Here is a 24,607-nt window from a genome sequence, read left to right as displayed (position 1 = left end):
GGTAGCATGGTCAACACTGCAATCTGTCATGATCTGCCTACAACGTATGCATTACATGCTGCTTTGCATGGCAGCTCCTGCCTTTTTGTCATTCTATTATTTGTATTTCTATTTTGTGTTCCAGCAGTACCTCTTTTCACCAGAGGTGCTGCTATTGTGCATTATTCTTGTGCTTAAGGAGTTAACCTGTATGTTCACTAATTATCTCATGCACCTGGGTGTGTCTCATTCCCCTTATATATACCTGTTCCTCCCAGCAGTCATTGCTGGTTATTGTTGTCCCATCCTGTGTTGTCCTTTCCTGTTGTCCAATCCTGATGTAATTTCCTGTTGTCCTTACCTGATTGTTTCTGGACATTCATGCTACTTTCTGCATCAGCTGGAACCTGGTATTTATCACTGCTCCTTATTACCTGTTGTTAACACCTCTCTGCAAATAAACACAGAGTGTTTTCACCTATCCATGACTCCTAGCTGTACTTCTGTTTGAGATCCGTGACACAATCACTAAGTCTGGAAATCGATTTCATATCATTAACCATTTTAAGACTGGAGGTGGTTTGCAGCTTTCTTCAGCAGTTGCATTTTCATGGTGTCTGTTCTGCTGGCAATTACTTTTGAATTTCTTATTCTGCTAAAACAAGTGTAAACTTATTGTTTTGGGGATATGTTATGCTATATGTCACCAAAAAGTAGATAGATATTTTTTGTCTTTTTATTTTCTTTCCATTAGCTAGATAAACTAGACTGAAATCAGAAAAAAATTACTTTTCCATTTTTCACCCATAGTTTTCTTGACATATACACAGCTCTGCCAGAATTTTACGCCAAAATTTATTTGCTACATTTTTCCAGATACAAAATGTTTGTACGTTCATTCAAGGTCATCATATATTTATTTGTGTGTGTGTGTATGGAGGGAGGGGGGCGCTTACATTACTTTTCACTACAATCGCATTACTATTAAATCCATGTCTGCATACTTTAGCTATCCCTGGCTCTGCTATCACTTAGAAATTTAAACATAATGGTAAGTAGACAATGTCTAACAATCTTACTAGCAAATGTGACTAGTTTGTTCAGCAAATACAAAATGTACAAAGTTGTATCTCCAAGTACATAGATGGGCATGCAACTGTTCATGATGGTAATAAGATTGACTGTAGAACATGCTATTCTTACATATTAATTTGAGAATGCATGTGAATGACAGGGAAAGAAGGACATTAGAAGTAGAAAGTAAAAGTGGGAAGTAGAATGAAGAATATGAGGTAGATGAGCACAAGGACTGGAGAAAGTAGACTGCTCTTACCAGTGGATTGGATGGATACAACCACCGCAGTCAACAAGCCCCATTCAATCTTAATTAACACTACCTTTAGCATGTGTGCGAAGCTACGTTTGCAAAACTGTGGCTGAGGTTTAAAGGAACATTTATTATTGTACCCACCGTGTGTATAATGTTATTTAGTGCCACAGCATCATTGTTTTTAATGTTTCCAGCAAGAACTTGATAATTGACATAAGCAACGAGTAAAACCACTTCCACAACAGCTGGAGAGTGCCTCAGATTATCTAAGGCTAGTTTCTAAATCTATCTAATTGTATATTGAATACTTATTAACAGTACCACAATAGTTTAAAACAATTTATAAAATATATTTTTCTCTCTCCTACCACTGGGGGACACTGCCAGACATTGGGGTATAGTAGTGGGATTGGGAGTTTAGGCACTAAAAACTCTTTGATTTTTACTCCCCTCCTCTACTATGCCCCTCCTCTCCTAGATACCTCAGGTTTTTTTTAGTGCCTTAGGAGTTAGGCCAGTTTAGTATAGGCTCCTGCCTATATGTTAGTTAGTGATAGTGTTTCACGTTTTTATTTAATTTTTTCTTAAGGGTGCTTCGCGGGGATCGATCCTAAGTCCCAGAGAGGGTGAATAGTCCTGGGCTTCCTTCACCCTGATCCACGCGCAAGGTAAGAAGTGGCTGATGCCCGGGTCTTCCTTCACCAGTCTTGCCGGTAGTTCATCCCCTAGAAACGAGCTGTTAGTTGTGGATAGCGCCATTAGGGCTTAAGGTGCCCACAGAGGTAGACCTCTTCAGCGGGCCACAGAGATAGGTCGCGCGGGGGAGATTCAGGATCCATCTCTCCCCACCGACGGACTAGCCGGCAAGCCCCCTCCTCCATACCCCCACCTCCCCTGACAACGAGCAGCGGGGATCAGTTAGCGCTCCCTCTATTATAGAGAGCGGCGCTGCAGGAGGAGGGCAGAGATGCACACGCTACCTGGGCACTGTAACAAGCGTGTTGTGGAGAGATTACCGACAGCCATATTATAGATGAGCTGTTCAGTAACTTAGAGAGGAGCAGACATTTTTTTGATGAAGGCGGAGCTGGAGGAGGACCTTCGTTTCCCGCACTTCTCAGGATCCTGCACAGCGGAGTCGCCATCTTTAGCTCACACCGAGCAGCTGCATGTCGCTTCTCTCCTCTCATTTACCTCTTCTGTGACTGGTATCGTTAAATCCTGTGTTTGTTTGTGTACAAAAACATTTTAAACATTCATGGTTGATTGTTCTACCTAGCGGGAGAGGTTAAAAGTTACTGTGGGGCAAATTTGTACTCGGGTATATAGATCTGGCTACAAATTGTGTATTGCTGTATTCTGACATTAACTGTTTAGACAATTATCATTTATCTGTCTAGTCATAATCAGTTTATACTGTATTTAACCAGTAATGTCTAACAAGGAGTCCTCTGACAGGGGATCCTCTGGAGGGTCTGCATTGTATTTTACTTGTGCCATGTGTAAAGTAAAACTTTCAAAAGGACAGCATGACAAAGGTGCCCTTTGCGCTGCTTGTGAGACCGGATTCAGGAGCGTCCCGCCCCAGCTCAAACACCGGTAGCCATGGTAGAGCCGCCTTGGGTTAAATCCTTTGCTGCAACCATGGAGAAGTTTACTACGGTGATATTACAGGCTGCAGAGATACGTCAGAATGTAGTTACAGAATCTCAGGTATCTCTCACTGCAGGGCAGTGCTCTTCACATGTAGCAGGGGCGAGTGACCAGACAGAATTTGTAGGCACATCCTCACAGAGTTCTCTGACTCATAGTGATGATCGCCCACTTGCAGTCTCCCACAGAGCCAAAAGGGCCTCACTGGATGTAAACCAGGGTCGTAGCCCAGGCTCAGATATCCCATCAGATGAGGATGGGAATATAGTCTCGGATACTCAGGAAGAAGACTCACTGAGTATTATGACCACCTCGGTGGGTAATATTGAAAGCCTGGTGTTAGGTATTAGGCATAGCCTTGGTTTTGCTGACCCTACACCCTCGGCTCCCTCAGGTTTCTCCATTTTCAAAAGGACTAAATCTCAGGTTATGTCTTTCCCACCGTCATCGGAGATGGTACAGATTGTGACGGACGCTTGGTTAAACCCAGGAAAACAGTTCGTTATGCCGGGTAGATTTAAGAGCTTTTACCCTCTTTCAACAGAGGATTGTATTAAATGGGAGGCGTCTCCTAAGGTGGACAGACCCATTATCAGGTTGTCCACTTCCTCTGCCATTCCTACCCAGGAGAGAGTATCTCTTAAAGACTCCACTGACAAAAAGTGTGACAATGCGCTCCGGTCCGCATATGTGGCTTCCGGTAGCTTGTTTAGGCCCACTATGGCAATGGCATGGGCAAATAAGGCGGTGCAGATATGGGCAGAGCAGTTGATCTCGGCCATCCAAAGTAATGCTGCGCTACCTGATCTCCTGGTTCTCGCAGAGCACATTCAGGAGACAGCGGATTATATGGGACAGGCATCCATGGATGCAGTAGCAGTCAATGCCAGAATTGGCGGCCTTATTATGGCGTCACGACGTTCCCTGTGGTTACGTTCGTGGACGACGGATGCTGAATCAAAGAGGTCCTTGGAAATCCTGCCTTTTGATGGAGTCACTATGTTTGGGCCGGAGCTTGAGAAAGTGATTGAGGTAGCCACAGGAGGGAAGAGTAATATTCTTCCTATGGGCTCTCATAAACCGCGTCAAGCTCGGTTTCGGTCCTTTCGCTCCTTCTCGCAGGGCCGTGGCGGCCCACCAAGGGGTCAGCCGGCGGTTTCCAGAGGAGGCGGCGGCAGAGGTAGGGGCGCTCCCAGACGGGGAACGTCGCGTCCCAGTGAAAAACCTGCAGCATGACTCCTTGGCCCACGCGGGTACCCGTGGTGGGGGCACGGCTTCTTCTCTTCAAGCGCCAGTGGTGGTCAGTCACGTCGGACGCTTGGATTCGAGGAGTGGTGTCGAAAGGATATGTTATAGACTTGATCCAGTTTCCACCAATAAGGTTCCTTTCCTCACCGGTGCCCGCTTGTCCCCTCAGAAGTCAGGCCCTGCTGGAGGCAGTGGCGAAGCTTCAGGGTGCGGGAGTGGTGGTGCCGGGGCCAGAAAGGGGTCAGGGGTTCTACTCCAATCTCTTCTTGATTCCGAAGCCGGACGGAACATTTCGCCCTATACTGAATCTCAAGTCCTTGAACAAGCAAGTGGTAGTCCAGAGATTCAAAATGGAGTCTCTTCGGACAGTCATTGCAGGGATGGAAGAGGGAGAGTTTCTAGCTTCCATCGATATAAAAGATGCGTATTTACACGTTCATATATGGGAACAGCATCATCGGTTCCTGAGGTTTGCGGTGAGTTCCGATCATTTTCAATTCAGAGCCCTTCCGTTTGGTCTGGCCTCTGCTCCTCGAGTGTTCACAAAAATCATGGCAGTTATGGCAAGTGCCCTGAGACCTTCTTTTAAAGGCGAGGTCTGCAGAGATTTTATCTCGCCAGGTTCAGACCACAATGGAGTTCTTGGAGGACCATGGGTGGATTCTGAATGTGCCAAAATCGTCTTTCATCCCAGCTCAGCGCATGCGCTTTCTGGGATTGGTGTTCGACACAATGGTTCAGCGGAGAACCAGAGTATTATTGGATCGTCCTCGAGTGTTCATGCTCTCCTGCATGAAACTTCTAGGAACTATGGTGTCGGTGTACGAGGCAGTTCCGTTTGCCCAATTTCATTCCCGGTCTCTTCAGTTGGAAATTCTCCGGAAATGGTCGGGGTCACAGGAACGGTTGGACAGACAGTTCATTCGACTGTCTCCTTTAACTCGACTGTCATTAACATGGTGGCTCTCCACGAGCAAGCTAAGCAAAGGTCAGACCCTCAAATCGGGCCCCTGGACCTTAGTGACCACGGACGCAAGTCTTTCGGGTTGGGGAGGAGTCACAGGACCGTTAAGGTTTCAGGGACTCTGGTCTCCCCAGGAGTCAGCTCTTCCCATAAACATATTGGAGTTGAGAGCTGTGCTCAAGACTCTGTTAAAAGCTCAGTGGTTTCTGGAAGGAAAACACCTGCAGATACAATCAGACAATGCCACAGCTGTGGCTTACTTGAATCATCAAGGAGGAACTCGCAGCAAGGCAGTCATGCAAGAGGCTGCCAAGATTCTAATCTGGGCGGAACATCACGTTCCCCAGATATCGGCGGTATATATCCCGGGAGTGGACAACTGGGAAGCCGATTTCCTAAGCAGGGAGAAAGTTCATCCAGGGGAGTGGTCCCTGTGCAAAGAGGTATTCGCTCTTCTAGTTCAGAGATGGGGTCTCATGGCTTCCAGACTGAATTGTCAGGTCCCTCGGTATTGTGCAAAGTCCCGGGACCCTCGAGCATACGCAGCAGACGCCATGGCGATTCCGTGGCGCTTCAGGCTGGTGTATCTGTTCCCACCTTTTCCGATGCTGTCTCGCGTTCTGAAAAAGCTAAAAAGAGAACGCGTTCAGGCAATCTTGGTAGCCCCTCATTGGCCTCGCAGGGCATGGTTCTCAGACATTCTGGGAATGTCAGCAGATCAGCCGTTTCGTCTGCCCATGCGCGCAGACCTGCTAGTTCAGGGCCCTCTTCATTATCTCGATTTAGATCGGCTGGCTTTGACGGCGTGGCTGCTGAATCCTTAGTTCTTAAGGCTAAGGGTTTTTTGTCACGAGTTATTGCCACCATGATTAGGGCAAGAAAGTCATCTTCTGCGGCTATTTATCATAGGATCTGGAAGGTTTATATCCTTTGGTGTGAATCCAAGGGTTCCCATACTTCCAGGTTTAGCCTGTCTAGACTGTTGGCTTTTTTGCAGGAGGGCCTGGATAAGGGACTCAGACTGGGTTCCCTTAAAGTTCAGGTGTCTGCACTGTCAATTTATTTTCAGCGAAAATTGGCACTTCTGAGTGAGGTTCAGACCTTTTTACAAGGAGTCCTTCATATTCAACCCCCATTTTCTCATCCAGTAGAACCTTGGGACTTGAATTTAGTGTTGAGGGCTCTTTGTCTTCCTCCATTCGAGCCCCTTCATACCGCAGAATGGCACCATCTGTCTTGGAAGACGGTTTTTCTTCTAGCTATATCTTCAGCTAGGAGGGTGTCGGAATTGGCAGCACTCTGTTGTAGTTCTCCATTTTTGGTGTTTCATGAAGATAGAGCGGTGTTATGTACTAAACCTTCCTTTGTTCCAAAGATAGTGTCTAGGTCCCATCTCAACCAGGAGATTGTGGTTCCGGCATTTCGTCCGGATTTGTCGTCTTCAACTGACTCTGTTGATTACGATCTTCATCTACTGGATGTGGTTAGGGCTCTCCGGTGCTATGTGGACCGCACAGCCTCTACTCGTAAAACAAAGGATCTGTTTGTTTTATACAACGTCAAGAAGCGTGGTTGGCCGGCGTCTAAACAGACTATTGCTCGGTGGGTTACTTCCACTATTAGTCTGGCTTATGTCCGAGCTTCTCGGCCAGTTCCTCAGACGCTTAGGGCTCACTCGACCAGGGCTGTTGGTGCATCCTGGGCGGCACGCCATGGGGCTTCAGCTGAACAACTGCGTAAAGCGGCCACTTGGACGTCTGTTCATACTTTTGTAAAGTTTTACAGATTGCAGGCTTTCGCATCTTCTGATGCGAGCTTTGGCAGGAAAGTATTACATGCAGCCGCTCCAGAGCATTCCCTCCCATGAGGCTGCTTTGGTATGTCCCCAATGTCTGGCAGTGTCCCCCAGTGGTAGGAGAGAGAAAAGAGGATTTTTACTTACCTTAAAATCTATTTCTCTTTCTCCACTGGGGGACACTGCGCTCCCTCCCTTGCTCTGTAGATGATCTGATTATGAATGTTTTTGATTTACATTCTTCTGCCCTTTGGGCAGCTCCTTATAGTACACTTGGTTAATCAAAACTGAGGTATCTAGGAGAGGAGGGGCATAGCAGAGAAGGGGAGTAAAAATCAAAGAGTTTTTAGTGCCTAAACTCCCAATCCCACTACTATACCCCAATGTCTGGCAGTGTCCCCCAGTGGAGAAAGAGAAATAGATTTTACGGTAAGTAAAAATCCTCTTATTTTTTTAATTCCTAAAATGGGAAATCTGAGATTCTTTTATTGTTATATTGTTGTTAGTGGATGTTGGCTATTTATTATCTCTTTATCTCTTGCAGATACACACATACAGAAATTGAAAGACTGAGAGAGTAAGTGCTACCAATAAATATGTTCTTTGTCCTTTATGCTACATTTAGGAAAAATGCAATTTTATATTTTATACACAACAATAGGCAGCCAGGAATAGAACAATAACTTGGTAGAATGAAAATGTGAAGCACACTTGCAGTTTTATTTTAGGTGCATTAATTATATACCGTGAAAAGTATTCATTATTGACATAGCCCAAGGTCCGGAACACATTGGTTTCTTTCTGGAAAGTAGTTTTTACAGCCTATTTTTGTTTTGCTTTCTTTCAGATTACGTGTGAAGCATGGGAATGATTGGGCTACAATAGGAGCTGCTCTGGGCCGCAGTGCCTCCTCTGTGAAAGATCGCTGTCGACTGATGAAAGAGACCTGTAAAACAGGTGCAAATCCTGTTCAGACTAAAATTATAATTTCATATAGATTTCTTATGTAACAATCACAAATATGCATGTTATAGAGGGCTCGTGCTGGAGTATGCAGTTTGAATCTGTGAAACTTGTTAGAGTGTGAAGCTCCTCCCATTTACACTCTTCCACCAATGGCAAACCAGTGTTAACTAAATTTATTCTTATAGTAGTGTTCTTTATGAGAACAGCCCCATATAAAGGCATTCTGTGTGTATCCTCTGTATGTATCTTCACTACCTCTCAGAGTTACTATTCATAAATAAACCCTTTCTGTGACCTACAGATAATAGCCAACTCTCTAATCTATCCCCTGGCTGTTCTGTGTTGAACCCAGTGACCTGTATCAAGGCTGTGCCTGCTCCCCTCCAGTCCTGATCCAGAGTAAGCAATCAGGAGGAACCAGCCATAGTCATCAGCAAAGAGGTGCAGCAGCTTATACACAATGCGAGAAGTAAGCAGTTCCAGGTGGCAGTGAAAGAGTCTGGTGGGGGCTAAGCAGGACCTGTTCAAGTGGTCAGTAACGGCAGGTTATTGACTGTAAAAGTAGCCTCAAGACAAATCGGTAAAATCACTATACCTGCAGACAAAGTGACAGAGTAAGTACATCCTGTCACAGAGTTGGCTGGTATGAGACATGGGGGCAATCTAAGTGCATCCTGTCACACCCTCACTCCCTGCAATGCTGCTCCTCCACATATATTCAGAGGAAAACTGATCATGTTCACATCTCAGTACTTTTCAGCCACTCCCGAGCCCTTTTGATCAGAGAGGAACTGATCTGTTTCAAATGTCCTGATTGACGCAGGGTGTGGCACCTAGGAGTAAGACGCCATGACTCAGTTTTTAGGTGCCATGGAGACCTGGCATATCTATCTTTGTTGAACTCTGCACTAGAGAACCATTGTTTTTGTCTTTATCTCATTTCTAGTTAAATTGATGTTCTTTTGGCTGTATTAGTCTGCTAAAAGTTGTATTTTTGAGTTCATTCATTTAATTTTCAGGGAAATGGACTGATGAAGAAGAGAGACGGTTAACAGATGTTGTCCATGAACTCACTGGCACAGAAGCTGGTGATATAGTAACACAAGGAGTCTCCTGGGCTTCAGTGGCAGAGCGAGTGGGATCACGCTCTGAAAAGCAGTGTCGCTCCAAGTGGTTGAACTATTTGAATTGGAAGCAGAGTGGTGGAACACAATGGACCAAAGAAGATGAAATCAATTTGATTTTGAGGTTTGACTAATCCTCATTGTTTGGATTCCATTTTTAACTAATTAGCATGATGTTCCTATTGCAGGTCATTTCAACATTTATTATATCAAGGCAGCCAAAAAGCATGTGGAAATGAACTTGTCAAGTGTATGGGTGTAAGCTTTTATATGGGATTATGCACTCTCTTGGTAGGGTTGATATGTTGTTTCCTGTATATGCTGTGGTGCTGAACAGACAATACCCTCAAAATTGTTCTTAATGTTGCCTGCTACTAAGGAGTGCATATGCTAGTTGTGGCTTTATGGTCTTGAGGTATTTTTTTTATTATTATTTTAATCTTACCCTTGTTGCTGGCTACATCCAATACTGTCTATTGTGAACAGATTATCACACATTATTAAAAATGTGGGAGGAGATAATGGAATTATGGAACAAATACATAAAAAACAGTGACCCTTTAGGTCAAGGTGACATCTAAAAAATAGTTAGTGACAGCTTTATAAAGGCTAAGGAAAGCCTTGCAATAAGAATATTATTATACATTCATGTATTCATATTTGCATAGGGAAATGCAAGGGCAAATCATAAAAAAGTGTGCTAAATTGTCCCATCTCTTCTGGTTAGTCAAAATGCTTCTAGCACTTGTTAGAAGATATCCAATAGCATTAAAACTGTATGTTAAGTACATAGAGTAAAAAAGTGTTGTATTCCAAAATAAAATGCTATGCTTTTTGACCAATTGTGTCTAAAAAAGTAGGCAAAAGATGTAATCTGTGTCTTATGGCATTGCAGTTAGCACCAATTAAGTGGTTGTTTATAGATACAAACAAGTGTATTGAAAGAAATTAGCCATTTCCAGTAAGGTGAGCGAGGCAGAATCTTACTCTAGCTTTGCACCCCGAGAGATCCATTGAGTCTTGTACATCCGAGTGTAATGGAGAAATAATGGCACTTATATATTATAAATCATTTATTTCAGGGAATCTGTTTCTTAACATCACTTATACGTTTTCTTTCAACACTAGAATAGCAGAGCTTGGCGTGTTGGATGAAAATGACATTAACTGGGATATATTGGCTGAAGGTTGGAGCAGTGTCCGCTCACCTCAGTGGCTCAGAAGTAAATGGTGGACTGTCAAGAGACAAATTGCAAACCACAAGGATGTGTCATTTCCTGGTAAAGTACATTTTTTTTAAAACCACTGGCAGGAAGTTTAATGCTTTGATAGTGGAAAACCTTTCATTATAGCTTACTACCAGGGCCGTAACTAGGGCTGTGCGACAGGGGCGACCGCCCAGGGCGCAACGCTGAAGGGGGGCGCAATTTAGGAATATTTTAGATTAATTTGGTTAAGATTGAGGTCTAGGGGGGGCGGCATTTGTCTTTCTCGCCCAGGGCACTAGAATTCTAAGTTACGGCTCTGCTTACTACATATGTGTTTATGATACAGAGTTCTTCTACTACAGCTTTGTGACTACAGCTTTGTGAAAATAAAAAAGGTTTTCACACAATAATCTGTCAAAATTGCTCTTTAGGCTTGATTTACTTAACTTGTACATTGAACTAAATTATTTGGTTTAGGACCTTTTTTATGTAAACTTTTTTTTTTTATTGAAATTGATAAGCTTCAAAAACACCAATCAAAAAGTATTGCGCAAGACAAATAACTTATCAGTTTTTACGATTTCAAAATTTAAGAAAGAAGGGGAGAGAACTTAAAGAGGGTAATAAGGGAATGAAAGGGATAGAAAGGAGGGGAGAGGTGTCTTGTGCTCCTGTTATATAAGAAACGTCAGTAAAATCAGTGCACAAAGAAATACTAGAGGCGATTAGCTCTAGATAAAGTAACCTCTGTAAGTGTCTGATTCTTTAAAGGTTAACCAGCTAAACCAGGTAGTGGTAAACTCTATTTCTGTCTAATGTGGCAGAGGTGATATCTTCCATCAACACATAGAATTCTAAGCTATGGAACCAATTCCTTAGATGCAGAAATAGGAGCCTTAATCTTGTTTAGATTCCAGAAATCTGGACCCACTTGCACCCCCACTCCCAGTCTCTCCTTAAAGATTTTAATTGCCTCCCTCCAAAATGGTTTGAGCCTCGAGCATCTCCACCAGATATGCCATGGATCTCCAGGGATCACAGCGCCAGCATTTATCTGAGAGTCCAGGAAACATCTGTATCATCTAGTAATCGCCTTGAATTGTCACCAAAACTGACACACTACTTGAAGAGGCTTGGGTGAGGTTTAGTACCTTTAACATGTGCAAATACTGACATTTACATTTACCATATTTAAAGTTAGATATTATGGTCTTTATTCTTTTAGTTTTTGTCACGGGCACTAGGAGTCTTTGCCCAGGATATCACCAGATGATGTTCTTACTAGGGATGTGCACCGGCGACTTTTGAGGTCTCGTGTTTTGTGTTTTGGATCCGGATTTTCGTTATTTTTGGGGTTCGGATTTGTCTCGCAAAACACTTGACGAAAGGTCTCGGTTCGGATTTAAGGTTTTGGATTCGGATTTTTTTTGAAAAAAACATAAAAAGTTTAAAAATCAAGTTTTTGGGCTTATTTTCACTCCTAGGCTATTATTAACCTCAATAACATTCAATAACAAGCATTTCCACTAATTTACAGTGTATTCTGAACACCTCACAATATAGTTATTAGTCCAAAACGTTGCAACAAGGTATCTTTCTGGACTGCGTAGAGGAGTGGGTCACCACAATATATATTAAAAACCCTGAACTTTTATGATTCGCACCAATAAATGTACCTGGACTGCGTAGAGGAGTGGGTCACCACAATATATATTAAAAACCCTGAACTTTTATGAATCGCACCAATAAATGTACCTGGACTGCGTAGAGGAGTGGGTCACCACAATATATATTAAAAACCCTGAACTTTTATGATTCGCACCAATAAATGTACCTGGACTGCGTAGAGGAGTGGGTCACCACAATATATATTAAAAACCCTGAACTTTTATGAATCGCACCAATAAATGTACCTGGACTGCGTAGAGGAGTGGGTCACCACAATATATATTAAAAACCCTGAACTTTTATGATTCGCACCAATAAATGTACCTGGACTGCCTAGAGGAGTGGGTCACCACAATATATATTAAAAACCCTGAACTTTTATGAATCGCACCAATAAATGTACCTGGACTGCGTAGAGGAGTGGGTCACCACAATATATATAATAAGAAAACCATCAACTTGTTTGATTTGCACCAATAAATGTACCTGGACTGCGTAGAGGAGTGGGTCACCACAATATATTAAAAACCCTGAACTTTTATGCATCGCACCAATAAATGTACCTGGACTGCGTAGAGGAGTGGGTCACCACAATATATTAAAAACCCTGAACTTTTATGAATCGCACCAATAAATGTACCTGGACTGCGTAGAGGAGTGGGTCACCACAATATATATAATAAGAAAACCATCAACTTGTTTGATTTGCACCAATAAATCTACCTGGACTGCGTAGAGGAGTGGGTCACCACAATATATTAAAAACCCTGAACTTTTATGCATCGCACCAATAAATGTACCTGGACTGCGTAGAGGAGTGGGTCACCACAATATATTAAAAACCCTGAACTTTTATGAATCGCACCAATAAATGTACCTGGACTGCGTAGAGGAGTGGGTCACCACAATATATATAATAAGAAAACCATCAACTTGTTTGATTCGCACCAATAAATGTACCTGGACTGCGAAGAGGAGTGGGTCACCACAATATATTAAAAACCCTGAACTTTTATGAATCGCACCAATAAATGTACCTGGACTGCGTAGAGGAGTGGGTCACCACAATATATTAAAAACCCTGAACTTTTATGAATCGCACCAATAAATGTACCTGGACTGCGTAGAGGAGTGGGTCACCACAATATATTAAAAACCCTGAACTTTTATGAATCGCACCAATAAATGTACCTGGACTGCGTAGAGGAGTGGGTCACCACAATATATTAAAAACCCTGAACTTTTATGAATCGCACCAATAAATGTACCTGGACTGCGTAGAGGAGTGGGTCACCACAATATATATAATAAGAAAACCCTGAACTTTTATGAATCGCACCAATAAATGTACCTGGACTGCGTAGAGGAGTGGGTCACCACAATATATTAAAAACCCTGAACTTTTATGAATTGCACCAATAAATGTACCTGGACTGCGTAGAGGAGTGGGTCACCACAATATATTAAAAACCCTGAACTTTTATGAATCGCACCAATAAATGTACCTGGACTGCGTAGAGGAGTGGGTCACCACAATATATTAAAAACCCTGAACTTTTATGAATCGCACCAATAAATGTACCTGGACTGCGTAGAGGAGTGGGTCACCACAATATATTAAAAACCCTGAACTTTTATGAATCGCACCAATAAATGTACCTGGACTGCGTAGAGGAGTGGGTCACCACAATATATTAAAAACCCTGAACTTTTATGAATCGCACCAATAAATGTACCTGGACTGCGTAGAGGAGTGGGTCACCACAATATATTAAAAACCCTGAACTTTTATGAATCGCACCAATAAATGTACCTGGACTGCGTAGAGGAGTGGGTCACCACAATATATTAAAAACCCTGAACTTTTATGAATCGCACCAATAAATGTACCTGGACTACGTAGAGGAGTGGGTCACCACAATATATTAAAAACCCTGAACTTTTATGAATCGCACCAATAAATGTACCTGGACTGCGTAGAGGAGTGGGTCACCACAATATATTAAAAACCCTGAACTTTTATGAATCGCACCAATAAATGTACCTGGACTGCGTAGAGGAGTGGGTCACCACAATATATTAAAAACCCTGAACTTTTATGAATCGCACCAATAAATGTACCTGGACTGCGTAGAGGAGTGGGTCACCACAATATATATAATAAGAAAACCATCAACTTGTTTGATTCGCACCAATAAATGTACCTGGACTGCGTAGAGGAGTGGGTCACCACAATATATTAAAAACCCTGAACTTTTATTAATCGCACCAATAAATGTACCTGGACTGCGTAGAGGAGTGGGTCACCACAATATATTAAAAACTCTGAACTTTTATGAATCCCACCAATAAATGTACCTGGACTGCGTAGAGGAGTGGGTCACCACAATATATTAAAAACCCTGAACTTTTATGAATCACACCAATAAATGTACCTGGACTGCGTAGAGGAGTGGGTCACCACAATATATATAATAAGAAAACCATCAACTTGTTTGATTCGCACCAATAAATGTACCTGGACTGCGTAGAGGAGTGGGTCACCACAATATATTAAAAACCCTGAACTTTTATGAATCGCACCAATAAATGTACCTGGACTGCGTAGAGGAGTGGGTCACCACAATATATTAAAAACCCTGAACTTTTATGAATCGCACCAATAAATGTACCTGGACTGCGTAGAGGAGTGGGTCACCACAATATATTAAAAACCCTGAACTTTTATGAATCACACCAATAAATGTACCTGGACTGCGTAGAGGAGTGGGTCACCACAATATATATAATAAGAAAACCATCAACTTGTTTGATTCGCACCAATAAATGTACCTGGACTGCGTAGAGGAGTGGGTCACCACAATATATTAAAAACCCTGAACTTTTATGAATCGCACCAATAAATGTACCTGGACTGCGTAGAGGAGTGGGTCACCACAATATATTAAAAACCCTGAACTTTTATGAATCCCACCAATAAATGTACCTGGACTGCGTAGAGGAGTGGGTCACCACAATATATTAAAAACCCTGAACTTTTATGAATCGCACCAATAAATGTACCTGGACTGCGTAGAGGAGTGGGTCACCACAATATATTAAAAACCCTGAACTTTTATGAATCGCACCAATAAATGTACCTGGACTGCGTAGAGGAGTGGGTCACCACAATATATTAAAAACCCTGAACTTTTATGAATCGCACCAATAAATGTACCTGGACTGCCTAGAGGAGTGGGCACTGGGCACCACAATAAAATATATAAAAAACCTTCAACAGGTCTGCATTACACTACACATACGGCTGCTCCTCCATCCTCTCCATCATATGCATGTTGGAGTTTTAGCGTGTGACAACCTCTTGTTTTTGATAATGTCAGTGCATTTTGAATATTTTTCAATTTGCCCCACACCACTGAATGTACTTTATCTATGATACGCATCTATCTATCTTGACTGCGTAGTGGGGTGGCCCCGGTACCCAATTTGATACCGGGGCCACAATAAAATAAATACACCCTCCACGTGTCAGAATTCCACCAAACAAGTATCTGGACTGCGTAGTGGGGTGGCCCCGGTACCCAATTTGATACCGGGGCCACAATAAAATAAATACACCCTCCACGTGTCAGAATTCCACCAAACAAGTATCTGGACTGCGTAGTGGGGTGGCCCCGGTACCCAATTTGATACCGGGGCCACAATACCTCCTCCAAACATGGTACAGACAATTCGTCATTGAGATCCCATCAAGTATGTTAAAGACAGACAGGGTCGAAGTGTTATTGGTTGACTTTGTAAACCAAAAAACTGTCCCTGTTGCACATAGTCGTGCAATGAAGACTGACTTTTTCATTTAAAGGCACCATCTTTCAAGTGTAGTGTTTGTAAGTCTAAGTCATATTATACTTTTGGTAAAATTGGTTTATTTTGTTCCTCTTTATGGTAACTACTAATAAAATTAAAGTATTAAATAGAAGCGGCAGTTCCTCTTTATGGTAATTAGTAATAGAATTAAAGTATTAAATAGAATTAAAGTATGAAATAGAATTAAAGTATTAAATAGAATTAAAGTATGAAATAGAATTAAAGTATTAAATAGAATTAAAGTATTAAATAGAGTGGTATAGAGTTGTAGTGTGGTATAGATAGAGTGGTCCCCACAATATAATAATAAAACCCTCAACTGGTCTGAATTCCACCAAACAAGTATCTGGACTGCGTAGTGTGGTGGCCCCGGTACACAATTTGGTACCGAGGCCACAGTATAATTAAAAAATTGGGCATCAACTGTCACCGTTGTTTAATATCTGATACACCTAAATATGGACTGCACAGTGGAGTGGCCCCGGTAGTAAATTTGGTGCCGGGGCCACAATACCTCCTCCAACTTCCAAGTGTAGTGTTTATAAAGACAGACAGCGTCGAAGTGTTATTAGTTGACTTTCTTAACCCTAAAATTGTCCCTGTTGCAAATATTCGTGCAATGGACAGTTACTTTTTTATTGAAAGACTCAAGCTTTCAAGTGTAGTGTTTATAAAATATAAACAACAATACAGTAGTTTTAGAGCACGTCAATACCTCTTGTTTTAAATTATGACACGGCATTTTACTTTTGGTTTAATTTCTTGAATTTTTTTAAATTTGGTTTTACTTTTTGAACATGGCAAACGACTGTTGATTGGTCATATAATGCAAAAAAAAAAGTTCCAAGATGGAATTGTCCTTGGGCCCTCACACCCACCCTTATGTTGTTGAAATAGGACATGCACACTTTAACAAACCAATCATTTCAGCGACAGGGCCTACCAAACAACTTTGGCTGAAATGATTGGTTTGTTTGGGCCCCCACACCAAAAAAGCTATTCATCTCTCCCTGTACAGACTAAACAGGCTCTACTGAGGCAAGATGTCGTCCTCATCCTCAACCTCTGATTCCTCTCCCCCTACAGTGTGTACTTCCTCCTCATCACACATTATCAATTCGTCCCCGCTGGACTCCACAACCACAGGTCCCTCTGTAGTATCTGGAGGGCAGTGCTGTACTTCATTGAGGAATTGATTATTCATTTTTATAAACATAATTTTTTCAACGTTGTGAGGAAGCAACCTCCTTCGCCGCTCACTGACCAGGTTCCCCGCTGCACTAAAAACTCTTTCCGAGTACACACTGGAGAGGGGACAACTCAGGTAAAATAGAGCCAGTTTGTACAGGGGCTTCCAAACTGCCTTTTTTTCCTGCCAGTAACAATATGGACTGTCTGACATGTCTACTTGGATGGTGTCAGCAAAGTAATCATCCACAATTTTTTCTATTGTGACAGCATCCAATGCAGCGAGAGTAGACATGTCTGCAATGGTTGGCAGGTCCTTCAGTCCGGACCAGATGTTATCAGCATCCCCGCCAGTGCCTCTTTTGGGAAAACTGAGCTTTTTCCTCGCAGCCATAGATGTGGAAGAAAATGAGGGTGGAGCTGTTGGCATGTCACGGTCCTCTTCAGAGGACAATCTCCTGACCAGCAGGTCTTTGCACCGCTGTAGACTTGTGTCCGCCGGAAACAGAGACACAACATACGCTTTAAACCGAGGATCGAGCACGGTGGCCAGAATGTATTCCTCTGACTTTAAAAGAGTGACCACCCTCGGATCCTGGCAAAGCGTACGAAGGGCTACATCCACAAGAGCTACATGCTTGGTGTAATCGCAATGGCTTTCCAGCTCCTCCCTCACTTTCTCCAGCTGCTTCTGCAACAGCCTGATCAGGGGAATGACCTGACTCAAGCTGGCAGTGTCGGAACTGACTTCTCGTGTGGCAAGTTCAAATGGCTGCAGAACCTTGCACAACACGGAAATCAGTCTCCACTGCGCTTGACTGAGGCGCATCCCCACTCCTTTGCCTATGTCGTAGGTGGCTGTGTAGGCCTGAATGGCCTTTTGCTGCTCCTCCATCCTCTGCAGCATATAGAGGGTGGAGTTCCAGCGCGTCACAACCTCTTGTTTGAGGTGATGGCAGGGCAGGTTCATGCTTTTTTGATGTGCCTCTAGTCTGCGGTAGGCACTGGCTGAATGCCGAAAGTGTCCAGCAATTTTGCGCGCCACCGCAAGCATCTCCTGCACACCCCTGTCACTCTTGAGGTAATGCTGCACCACCAAATTAATGGTGTGGGCAAAATATGGGACGTGCTGGAAATTGCCCATATTTAATGCCCGCACAATGTTACTGGCATTGTCTGACACCACAAATCCCCATGAGAGTCTAAGTGGGGTAAGCCACTGGGAGATAATTTCCCTCATTTTCTCTAATATGTTGTCAGCGTTGTGCCTCTTATTAAAGCCTGTAATACACAATGTTGCCTGCCTTTGCACGAGCCGCCATTTTGTAGTTGCTGCTACTGATGCAGCTGTTGCTGTTGCTGCGGAAGGGGATGCATCTACCCAGTGGGCTGTCACAGTCATATAGTCCTTCGTTTGCCCAGAACCACTTGTCCACATGTCCGTGGTTAAGTGGACAGTGGGTACAACCGCATTTTTAAGAGCACTGAGGACACTTGATCGTACTTCTCTGTACATTTTTGGTATCGCCTGCCTAGTGAAGTGGAATCTCGACGGGATTTGGTACCGGGGACACAATACCTCCATCAACCCTCTAAATCCCACTCCACTGATGGCGGACACCGGGCGCACGTCTAACACCAACATTGCAGTTACAGCCGCAGTTATACGCTTTGCAATAGGGTGACTACTATCGTATTTTGTGGTCATGGCAAACGACTGTTGGACGGTCAATTGTTTTGTGAAAGACTTAGCGGTCTTACGACTTCCCCTCTGGGAAGATGACCGACTAACAGCAGCAACAGCAGCAGTGGCAGTAGTAGGCGTACCGCTGCAGGATTCCTCGGATGAATCCCGTATTGAGGAGGACTCAGTCTGGCTGCTGACTTGGGCTGCAGGACTGAATCTGATGGAGATTGTGGAGGAAGTTGACGAGGAGGGTGTTGCTGGTGTGTATCCAACTGCACCACGGGATTTAGGTGTCCCTGTACCGATGAGGGTCCTAGCCCCAGTTCCTGAACTAACCACTGAACTATGAAGGTTATTCAGGTGACGTATAAGGGAGGATGTTCCTAGGTGGGCAAGATCCTTACCCCTGCTTATTTGAGCTTTACATAAGCTACATATGGCCATACATTGGTTGTCTGGATTTGGATAAAAATAACTCCAGACCGAAGAGGTGCATTTTTTGGTCTTCTGACCAGGCATGACGATGGGCTTTTTCATCCCATGGACATCAGCTGTTTCCCCCCCTGGTGCCTCATTTACAATAACCACATCACCATCCTCATCATCAAGTTCCTCCACAGCGCCAGCTACATCATCATTAGCCTCCTCCCGAGCCACCTCTTCCCGTACAGTGATGGGAAGGTCAGGCTTGACAACCACCAACATCCTTGGACTCGCCTTGTGGATTTGTGATAATTTCTCTTTAGAAGGCAGAGTTGTTTGCTGTTTTGTTGCTGACAGCATAACTCTCTTCAATTTTTTGTAGGGGGGGGGAGGAGGAGGAGGGCTAAGATCCGTGGGTGAAGCTGAACCACTAGTCATGAACACGGGCCAGGGCCTAAGCCGTTCCTTGCCACTCCGTGTCGTAAATGGCATATTGGCAACTTTACGTTTCTCCTCAGATGATTTTAAGTTTCTCTTTTTGCTACTTTTTCTTAACTTGGGCTTTTTGGATTTTACATGCCCGGTACTACGAGATTGGGCATCGGGCTTGGAAGACGACGTTGATGGCATTTCATCGTCTATGTCATGACTAGTGGCAGCAGCTTCAGCATTAGGAGGAAGTGGGTCTTGATCTTTCCCTACTTTATCCTCCAAATTTTTGGTCTCCATTATATGTAGCACAAGATACTGCAGAATGTGTGAACTTGGTAATATTGCAGTACCAATGGACTTATACTGCTGGATTGGTTTTGCAAATTTGGTTATAATTATTATATATATATATTTTTTTTTTTTAAATTTTTTATTTTTTTTTACTTTTTTTTTATTTTTTAAAAACTTGGGAATAATGGGGAAATAACTATGCCCTTAGAAGCACAGAGCACAGGACACAGCACCACTGGACTGAACAGGACACGGCACAGGACCCAGCAGCACTACGGAACTCAGCAGGACAGAGCACAGGACACAGCACCACTGGACTGAACAGGACACAGCACAGGACCCAGCAGCACCACTGACCTCAGAAGGACAGACCACAGCACACAGCACCACTGGACTGATACTGCAGAACACAGCACAGCACAGCACAGAACTAAACAGCACAGCACAGAACTAAACAGCACAGCACGAGATCTACCAGGACAGAGGACCACCTAACACACCCTCCCTCTACCCTGATCAATGCCCGAGTGAAGATGGCGACGACTAGCGGGGAATTTATAGGATCCGAGTATCGCGAGATCCGACAACGGGATTATGAGTCAGAGCCTCAGTTTCAGATTTGAATTTGGCGCCAATACCGGATCTGTCTCGGATCCGACTCGGATCCGCAACGTTCGGGTGGGCTCGGATTTCATAAATCCGAGTGCGCTCATCCCTAGTTCTTACCAGAGTAATATAGCTGGTACTATGGTCCTCTGGTAGCAGGGTGACAACGGAACAGGAGAATCAGCAGATGGTGAGAGAATGCTCAAGGAAAGTCTATGACTAGCAGCAACTGGTAATGACTTAGATGTATGTACACGAGGAACCAGATGGACAAGTAAACGTGAGGAGAGTCAGTGGTCTGCGTACAGCAAGTTGTACCACTGCTATAGTGAGGAGGAATGTCCAGGAGTAGAGAGGAGGTAGTGAAAGTCAGTGGTCTGCGTATAGCAAGTTGTACCATTGTCTATAGTGAAGGAATGGATTCCAGGTGCAAGTAGGTAACGGGGAAGTCAGTGGTCTGCGTACAGCAAGTTGTACCACTGCTTATGTAAGAGAATACTTGAAACTGGTGCCAATGGGAAACAGGAGTCAGTGGTCTGCGTGCAGCAAGTTGTACCACTGCTATATATATGTGAGGAGGGACACGAGGAGATGAATGAAATGCAGAGGATACACGGGGCACACGGAGCTTGATCCCACGATGATATCCACAATACAATAATAACTGACAGGCACTGCTTTGAAGTATACAAAGTCACTATAGAGATCCAGGTAATAGGCAACAAAGTCAATAGTAACAATAGCTTCAGAAGATGGAAGACTCCGGAGATGAACACAACACAGTCCAGACGGATATGCAATACAATAGCAAAGTCAATGGAAAGCATGCATACCGCGGTTCAGGAGAGCAGGCTGTCAAGGAGACGTGCAGGGATACCTGAACGGCTGAACGCCGGCAGGAGGAGAGACCACTGGAGAATGGAAGCGGTAATCAGGTTGGTGCAGCGCACGGAAGGTAACCGACAATCAACGGAGCAATACTCAGGAAGCAGTAGTAAGTGAAACTGGAAACATGATGAACACGGGAGAGTTGAGGCTGTCTGGAATCCGGCAGTAGTAACGGAGGCAGCGGAGAGCAGACACGCTGAACACAGGAGAGTTGAGGCGGACAGGAATCCGGCAGTAGTAGCAGATAGGAATCAGCTGAGTGCAGGCACGATAAACACAGGAGAGTTGAAGTGGTCTGGAAACCACAAACGTAGTAGACAGGAATCAGCTGGAGCTGAATACATGAGGAAACACAGGAACACCTTCAGAGGCTCATGGGGAATGAGACTCCAAGATCAGGGAACCAGGTAATGATCACAGGTGGTTTAAATAGGGAGGGTTGCCTGATCATCCAATCAATTAAAAGCAACAGGTACTGAAGGTTTCATAAGGGCTGCACATGCGCAGACCCTCAGGATGGCGGACGGCCACGGTTCCTGAACACAGGAGAAATGGCACTCACAGTCCGGTGAGTGACAGTACCCCCCCTTTTAAAGGTGGGCACAGAACACCTGGAATCGGGTTTGTCCGGAAACTTGGAATAAAACTTCTTAAGAAGAGCTGGAGCGTTGAGATCTTCTGCTTTAATCCATGAACGCTCTTCAGGACCAAAGCCCTTCCAATGAACGAAGAAGCGAAGCACTCCTCGCGAAATTTTTGCATCCAATATGTGAGTAATCTCAAAGTCCTCCTCTTGATGAACTTGAATTGGCCGCGGTGCTGAAGGAGGGACCGAGAAACGGTTGATAAGAGGTTTGAGCAAAGACACATGAAATGCATTGGAAATACGAAAGTTCTTAGGTAGTAGAAGTTTGAAACAAACTGGATTTATCACTTGAATGATCCTATATGGACCAATAAAACGAGGAGCGAACTTCATAGATGGGACCTTCAAACGAATATTTTTGGTTGATAACCATACACGATCTCCGATTTTAAGTGGTGGAATAGCCCGTCTCTTTTTATCTGCAAAAGACTTATATCTGGCAGATGTCTTCTTTAAACAGGTTCTGACCTGAGACCAAATATTTTTGAAGGTCTGACACACAGTCTCTACAGCAGGAACTTGGGTGGGAGGGAGGGCAGGAAAAGACGGATGGTGACCGTAAACCACAAAGAATGGAGTTTTAGAAGATGATTCATGATGCATGTTGTTATGAGCAAATTCAGCCCATGGCAGCAAATCTACCCAGTTGTCTTGGTTGGCTGGAGAGAACATCCTTATAAAAGTCTCAAGATCTTGATTGACCCTTTCGGTTTGTCCGTTAGATTGAGGATGGTAGGAGGATGAGAGTGATAATCGGATACCCAAGGTCTTACAGAGGGCCCGCCAGAATCTGGAAACGAATTGCACTCCTCTATCTGAAACAATCTCGGCAGGACATCCATGAATACGGAAGATTTCTTTGATGAAATAATCAGCCAGAGTAGATGAAGAAGGTAAACCGGTCAAAGGAACGAAATGTGCCATCTTCGAAAATCTATCCACCACTACCCAAATAGTATTGCACTTTTTACTAGGAGGAAGATCAGTAACAAAGTCCATACTAATATGGGTCCACGGCTTGGAAGGAATGAGTAGTGGTTGAAGCAAACCCGCTGGAGTTCTGCGGGGAGTCTTAAACTGGGAACACAATTCACAAGCAGCCACAAAATCTTTGACATCTCTCCTCATAGAAGGCCACCAGTAACTTCGGGAAAGAATTTCAAAAGTCTTGCGTTCACCAGAATGTCCAGAAAAACGAGAAGAGTGAAACCACGAAAGGATTTTCTTCCTAAGAGCAGGAGGCACGAGGGTTCTCCCAAATGGTAGCACCTTAGTGGAAGAAGCAGCCAGAGAAACACATTTGGGGTCTAATATAGAGTGGTTAGGACCATCTTCAACGTCTGAGGACTTCACAAAAGCTCGAGATAGGGCGTCTGCTTTTTTATTTTTCGCAGCTGGTTTGAAGGTTATGATTAGTTGAAAACGAGAAAAGAAAAGAGACCATCTTGCTTGACGAGGATTCAAACATTGAGCAGACTGTAAATATGACAAATTTTTATGATCAGTAAAAATTGTCACAGGATGACGAGCTCCTTCCAACAAATATCTCCATTCCTCTAATGCTACTTTTATAGCCAGCAACTCCTTGTCCCCGATGGTATAATTCTTCTCCGCAGGCAGAAGTCCCCGAGAGTAAAAGGCACAAGGATGGAATTTTTGTTGCTCCGATCTTTGGGAGAGAATGGCTCCTAAGCCAACATTAGAGGCATCTACCTCTAGGAAGAAGGGAAGCGTCACATCAGGCTGTCGAAGAACAGGAGCGGAGGAGAAGGACTCTTTGAGAAACTGGAAGGCTTGAAGGGCCTCAGAGGACCATTGTTTAGTATTGGCCCCTTTACGAGTTAGGGCCACAATAGGAGATGCAATCGAGGAAAAATCTTGAATGAAGCGTCTATAGTAATTGGCAAAACCTAGAAAACGCTGAATTGCAGGAAGAGTAGTTGGCTGAGGCCAATGTAATACAGCATTCACCTTTTCTGGATCCATCTGAAGACCAACTCCGGAGACAATATATCCCAGAAATGGAATCTGGGGCAACTCGAATGAACATTTTTCTAACTTGCAGAATAATGAATTTTTCCGGAGTCTGGAAAGGACCTCTGCCACATGTTGATGATTAGAAGGCAGGTCCTGAGAAAAGATTAATATGTCGTCCAGATAGACGACGACACAAACATATAACAAGTCCCGGAAGATCTCATTAATGAAACCCTGGAAAACAGCGGGGGCGTTACATAACCCGAAGGGCATTACTAAATATTCATAATGCCCGTCTCTGGTGTTGAAAGCTGTCTTCCATTCGTCACCGGACCTGATTCGAATTAAATTATAGGCACCATGAAGATCCAACTTGGTAAAGATCCGGGCTCCCTTGATACGATCAAATAACTCAGTAATTAATGGGATGGGATACCGATTTTTGATAGTTATGGCGTTAAGTCCACGGAAATCTATGCAAGGACGTAATGACCCATCCTTCTTTTTTTACGAAGAAAAACCCTGCTCCAGCGGGAGAGGTAGAAGGTCGAATAAATCCTCGCTGGAGATTCTCTTTGATGTACTCAGATGTGGCTTGAGTTTCAGGTAACGAAAGTGGATACACACGACCCCTGGGAGGAGTCTTGCCAGGTTGAAGATCAATCGG

General features: G+C 43.7%; 1 protein-coding gene across 4 annotated transcripts in view; it reads left to right on the top strand.

Annotated features, from left to right (window-relative positions):
- The window catches only part of DMTF1 (cyclin D binding myb like transcription factor 1), a 79,488-nt gene that overhangs the window by 25,157 nt on the left and 29,724 nt on the right, over positions 1-24,607 (top strand). For all 4 annotated transcript variants that reach the window (XM_075208685.1, XM_075208686.1, XM_075208684.1 and 1 more), the window contains exons 7-10: positions 7,514-7,546; positions 7,817-7,926; positions 8,955-9,183; positions 10,188-10,339. In XM_075208685.1, coding sequence (XP_075064786.1) covers positions 7,514-7,546; positions 7,817-7,926; positions 8,955-9,183; positions 10,188-10,339 — 524 coding nt within the window. The remainder of the gene's footprint in view (positions 1-7,513; positions 7,547-7,816; positions 7,927-8,954; positions 9,184-10,187; positions 10,340-24,607) is intronic.

Source organism: Mixophyes fleayi, chromosome 4 (assembly GCF_038048845.1).
Source record: "Mixophyes fleayi isolate aMixFle1 chromosome 4, aMixFle1.hap1, whole genome shotgun sequence".
Lineage (NCBI taxonomy): Eukaryota > Metazoa > Chordata > Amphibia > Anura > Limnodynastidae > Mixophyes > Mixophyes fleayi.
This window is presented reverse-complemented; position numbering and strand designations above follow the sequence as displayed.